The 7013-nt window shown below is 18.7% G+C and overlaps 1 protein-coding gene across 1 annotated transcript; it reads left to right on the plus strand.

Annotated features, from left to right (window-relative positions):
• Positions 1–873: 873 nt before the first annotated feature.
• Positions 874–1509, plus strand: PGO_002630 (Plasmodium exported protein, unknown function; the record flags this gene model as incomplete). The annotated part of the gene is made up of 2 exons (XM_028691161.1): positions 874–936; positions 1132–1509. The coding sequence occupies 2 exons, from the start codon at positions 874–876 to the stop codon at positions 1507–1509; spliced, it is 441 nt and encodes a 146-aa protein (XP_028546962.1).
• Between the last annotated feature and the right edge of the window lie 5504 nt (positions 1510–7013).

Here is a 7013-nt window from a genome sequence, read left to right on the forward strand (position 1 = left end):
CTTTAAAGCATATCATAAATATAATTTATAATCTTCATATATATTTCAAGTATCAGATTGCAGAATACAATTTTAATCCTTTCATTATTTTGTGTGCAAAAAAAAGCAGGAATTAGGCATAATACAAAATATAAAACCATTAGATAAACGTCAGTAATTCTAAATATACAACATTTTATAAATTATTATGGGTATCTTAAAATGAATGTTCTAAAATTTAAAAAGAAAAACATCACGTGAATAAATTCACTAAATTATTATTCCTATAATAAGTTCTAAATGTTATATAATTTATTTTTAATTTATGTAATAGATTTAAGAATTTTTAAATAATGTAATATTTTATATAATAGATAATATATATATAGAAATATAAATGATATTAACACATCTATATATATTTTTACAAAAGAGACATTTTATCATAGAATTCATTTAAATATTCTGATATATTAACTTTTGAACACTGTAACATCTATGATAGTATATGTAATTTTACATAAAACTATTATATGTAGTATATAGAAAACATGTTATATGAATAATCAAATACTATTGAATATTATTTAAGGAAAATTAGATGAATGTCTTAATTAAAAACTTGAATATTATATCTTGTCAATGTTGTGTGTAATTGAATTAAACTATTTGTATGATTTACTAAAAATATAATCCAAATGAACACATGAAATAAAAGAAACAATTATAAAAAGCAAGTTTATATTTGTTGAATATTTTTAAAATCATATATTTAATATAACACAATTATCCTTTACACATTTATTTAAAAAAGGAAATAATTATACAGTTTTCATTTTTAAAAATTACTTACTTTTTATAAAGTTAAGAAAAAGAAAAACAAAAATACAAATAATGCAAAAAAACATTTTTATATTAGATCATATTATTTTTATTAATGCAAAATTTATTTTATGTGTATATAACAAATAACTATTTTCATTTAAATTAATCCTCAGTTTTGTCATACTTTTGTATAACATTTAATTTGTTAATATGTTTTATAGTATTATTATTTCTTTTTTCTCATTTTATATATAATTTACTTTCATATTTTGTTCATCTAATATGTTATAGTATAATATTTACTTAAACAGAGTAACAACTAATTAGATTAATATTTATAAGATTAATTTATTCCCTACAATTTTATATATTTATACATTACATTTTTTAAATTCTGATATAATATATAATTATGTATGTTTCAGATTATTTTATTGTCATGTTCTGATATGTTTTCAGAGAATTTGGTATACCAATTTTAGAGTTTTTTGTGCAGATTTCAGTATAGAGTTTTCAAGACTAAAGATCAATTTTCTGGATTTAGGTATAGGTATATGTCTGGATTTAGGTTTAGGGTTCAGGTTAGAGGATTCAGTGTTTTTATTTTTGAGTTTTCTTTTATTTATTTATGATAAATTATATTTTATTTATTGTTTTTACTATTTGTTTTTTATATATTTTTTTGGTTACATCAATTTTTATTAAATTTTTTGATGTTTTTTATGCATTAATGTTATGATTATGAAATAAATGATGTATTTTAATTTATTGCATGTACGTTTATAACTGCCATTCCAATGTTTTTACATTATTTTGGATTCTATTAAAATTATTCTTATCATGAGATATGTTTATTTTGTATAATATATATAAAATGGAAGTTCCAAAGTTGGATTTATTGATAATTTACTAATTGTGTATGAATACTTCACGTTTTTATTGTTTATTTTATGTTTTATCCGTAAATTATTGATGAGTGCAAAAATAATAATATAAGATATATAATATTTATATATAACTATATAATGTAATTTTTTATATAATTATTTTACATTTAAATTAATTATTTTTTATAAGGATCCTATAAATTTATTTTACATATATTCAAGATGTGAACCATATTAATTAAATTATTATTATATATATTTAGAGTTTTTAATGTATATATAATGTATGCATGCTTATATATACTGCTTTTTCTTGTTATGTTATAATGAATATAATATTATAAATTTTTATTAATTCTATTATAAATAAAATTAATTTAAATGCTCAATGGAATAAATAAATTAAAAATTTAATAAATATTCTGAAGATTAAGTTGCAATTTTTTTAATATATAAGCACAAATATAGGATATGAACCATTTATATTAACAATTAGGAAAAATAAAAATTATTTAGATAATATAATTAACACTATACATGAATAAATATACTTATGTAATACATATAAAATTTAACTTACTTTTATTTTATAAAAATATATAACATGTCATCAGGTGAAGTTTATTGTCCAATATTTTTACACGAATATAGCTACAACAATAAATTTAATTTTTATTTTTGTAAGGATACAGTGGTTTATAGGGTATGTTATAGAATGACATAATTTAGTGTAGATGGTATATAGTTATTGTATCACATAATGAAAATAATGCATTATTTTATTTGTGACAAAATTGGCAAATATTATATAAAGGAGAAAATAAGTATAGAATTAATCTTCAAATATATTAAAACCATATTACATTCATGAAGAATTAATTTATTTATTTTTATAATTATTCTTTTTATTATATCTGCTCATATATTCTGCACTGACTTATTATGTCCTTTCAATCTTATTATATATGTTAGTACGTTTTCATCACCTTAGAGCACTCGCATATTTTTTGTTTATCTAATACATTTTAAAAAATTTGAACATAATTATTTGTTAAGAAGAGATGATTATACTTATTATTATTTATTCTTATATAAAAAAAATTAATCACTTTTATATATTAAATAATGTTTTTCTATTTCATAATATAGATTATGCGGTCCCAATGCATAGCTAAATAATATATTATTACCTTGTTTTCTATGATTTGAAGAATAGTTTTGCATTCCGAATATATTTTTTAACAGAATATTCATGGATATATACATTGATATGTAAGAATTATGTAAAATATTCTTAATAATTTATGCATTATTTATGGCCTAATTATGAATACAACTAGAACACTATAATGAAAATATCATGTACTTTATATGAAAGCCTAAAATCTATAAATATTGCAATAGTTATGAAAAAAAATTTCTGAAACATTGTTGTAGGTTTATAGATGTGACTCTTTAAACCTGTATCATTATAAGGAAACAAAACCATTTCTTTGCAATCCGAATTTATATGCCAGTTTTTTGATGAGACTTTATGTTATAAGGATTAATCATTTTTTGCTATAATTGCATCTTCTCGTTGTGTATGTTTTTTTTTACAGAATGTTGTTCAGATTATACTGATGCACGTTGTGCAATACTATGGAACATAATTCATGGATGGTGTTACTTACGTTAACTATAAATTTTGAGATTTTTTCTTTTATATGATAATGTACATTATATTTTAAAACATTCGTAAAATTCTACATTTCTTTGAATATGCCTATTATATTTCTTGCATTCAGAAACTTATCTAATAGAGGCATTTATATAGTAATAAAAAACTCCATAGTAATGATATAATTCTTTAGTTTTTACATTTAAATTTGAGAAATAAGATAAGATTTGGTATTATATTTATTGCAATAATGCTCCTTTTTGTCTTAATCAGTAAGAGTACTATATTACATATGAAACACACCAAAAACATGGTTAGTATTAGTAGTATAAATAGAAACATAATTTATATTTAATCTTTTATATACTCAAGAACTCAAAAGTATACAGTTAATTACTTCAGAACTTTTTTTACCTAAGTGCCTATTTTTGGATTTTAGATATTTTAGTTTTTTGATGAAAGTGTTTTAACACTACTTTTCATAAGCTTAGATAATTTAATAAACCGTATTCTCTTTTAAATTATTATAATCTATTATAATCCTATTTGAAAGTATAATATAAAATTTCAGGCCTCAATTATTTTTGAACTAGGACAAAACAAATATAATTAAAAAGAGAAACATACGAATTGTAAAATAATTATATTGTAGAAATCTTTTTATTAATAATGAAAAAAAAATTCAGAATTAAATTAAATAAAATAAGTATACATGTTCAATGTAAATGAGTTAGACGGTCTAGATTCAATTATTCCAAAAATTTCCTCGTTGTATTATCAAAAACCATAAATTTAGAAAATAATTTTAAGTATAATAAGTTTATAAGTATATTCTCAATATAAGAAGAAATATAATTTCATATAACGACTATGTAAAATTATATTGTTGTGATAGAACACACATTTTAATTTTAGTGCAATTTTAAGATAATAATGTATATTAAAAATAAATGATTTGAACATGAAAATTGAATTCAGAATTTGACGTATATATAGAAATGTGATAAAAAATAATAATATTCCAAATATATTTTAACGCGAATTCAAAATATTAGATATTCTGTTCCATTCTGAATATGTATAATTAAAATTTTGGGGATAAAAAATATATAATGTTAACTTAATTAAAAATATTAACACTATGATTTTAAAATTTAAATTATTAAAATTTATCAAGGAAAAATATATCACATTTTAGTTAAATAAAAAAATAACCTATTTATTTAATTTCTCATTTTAAATTATTATAAATACCGGTATTTAATATATCAATTAATGTATATTTTTCTTATGGAACATTTAAAATTTCATATATAATAGTTTTTAATAAAATTTATAAAATATAAGCGTATTAATAGATATATTTCATTAGAACTAAAAATTTTATACATATTGCTTAATTTCTATTTTATTATATATGAAATTTATGTAATATCTTTGTGGAATTTTTGAAAAATAAGGATGATTCTCTATATTATTAGATGTGTAGTATGATTAAAAATATATTTTATTATAATAATTATAATGTTCTATAATTTTTAGAAAAAATGATTTTATAATAATTGGAGAATTTTTTTTTTTTTTTTTATTAGCAAATATTAAAATGTAGACTTTGTGAGTTTTCCTTTATTTTATAGAAGAAATCTAATTATACTTCATTTTTATATCGTAAAAACTGATTTTTTTGCACACAAACATTTAATATTTATTTTTTAAGATTGAATGAAACTAACTGACATACATTCACTGCATTGTTCATATAAAATGGGTATAACACATACTAATTTTTTTTTTTTCTTTAATTATCCTATTTATACGTAAGCGTGTAATGAGATCTTAAATGAATCGTTTATTAAAATTAACTATAATACTCTTGGTACATTGATTAATTGTATAATTAGTATATAACTTTTTTAATAAGAAAGAGTTTAAATACTCATTTCAATTAAATAAATAGCTCTTAGTAAATATACAAAATTAATTTTTTACTTAGGTTTACTATTATTACTTGTTTATATTATATATTCAAGTTATTAGCATTTAAAAAAACAAACAAATTATGTAGTGTATATCTTGGAAGATTACTAAATATTAATTAGTTTTTATAATTTAGTATGTATATACTTACATTTAAAGCAAGTATCTATATGTATTTGTGCTACTATTTGTTTTTTAAAGTCATATTCAAAATAAATTATATTTAATATTATAATAATATATATTAATTATAAAATTACTCATTAAACTACCCATATAATATTACAATAACATAAACGCAAAAATTGGACAATAGAGTCTGTTTGCTAAAAAATGAACAATAACCTCTTAATCTAAAGCTTTAAATCTTAAATTATGAACATTCAAATCTCAGAAGTACACAGTAAATCCTAAACAATCCAAAGTAAAACAGGAATGCTTAACATTAAACCTTGAATATAAAACAGCAAACACTAATATCTCAAAACTATAGCTAAGAAGCTTTAAGAGAAAGCACTAAAACATAAAGAATGATGAATAAAGAGACTTAGTGCTGAAATAAATATTTTATAAAATTAAACTCAAAGTGAAAATACTAAACACCAAAAACCTTGTATACTAAAGGACAATATCTTAACACTGAAATATATAAAGAAAAAAAAAATTTAACTATATGAAAATATAAAAACATACATAATATACATTATAGAATAAAGAATATGTAAAAAAAAAAAAAAAAAATTGAAATAATAATTAAAATTAAAGATATAAGGGAGAAAAATCATAAGTAAAAAATACTTTTTTGAAATTAATGGAATAAATGTCGAATTGTAAACAATTTATAACAACATTTGAGAAAAATATAAGAAATGCATGTAGAAATTAAAGAAAAGAAAAAAAATTTCACGAAATTTAGCATATAAAAATTAATTATAATGTTTAAAAGTTAAAAATTTTTTTCTAACTCTTTTTCTTATTTCTTGCAATAAAATATTTTTTTCAGTTATTAGTTCTAATTAACTAATAAAATATTAAAGGAATATTGTAGAAATATAAAAGACCTTATCTATCTTTACCGTAAACTTTTTTTTTATTACCTTAACGTAGATACTAATAAAACAGTCAAGAATTTAGTAATAACACATAACCATTATTATGCGTGAAAAAAAATATAAAAATATATGATGGAAATGAAGTAAAAATGAAGTAGGCACACATTTTACAATTTAATACTTTAACATAAGGATATAACTATAAATCAATAAATAAACAAATAAATAAATAAATAATATTGTTATTTATAAGTGCAAAATTATTGTCGATGACATCAGAAATTTTTTAAATTAGTACGAATTCCTTATTTAATTATATAGTTTTTTAATCGAGTTCGAAAATAAAAATATAATATTAAAGAAAAATTGCAAATTAAAAAACACACATGGTTCTCTTTAAAATATGATTATAATTTAATATATAAAATAAATTCGAATGATTAGTAACACCGAATTATTTGCAATAAACATTAATAAAATCATATTTTAAAAAATCATAAAATTTTATTTATATTTCTCATTCTTTAGGATTGATAATTATATCAAATATATATTTATATTATATACTTTCCAAAATAGAAAAAATTAAAATTGTTATTTTCCAAAAAATAATAATGTTTATCTTCTACAAAT

This window comes from Plasmodium gonderi (genome assembly GCF_002157705.1).
Source record: "Plasmodium gonderi DNA, contig: Pgo-contig_294, whole genome shotgun sequence".
NCBI lineage: Eukaryota > Apicomplexa > Aconoidasida > Haemosporida > Plasmodiidae > Plasmodium > Plasmodium gonderi.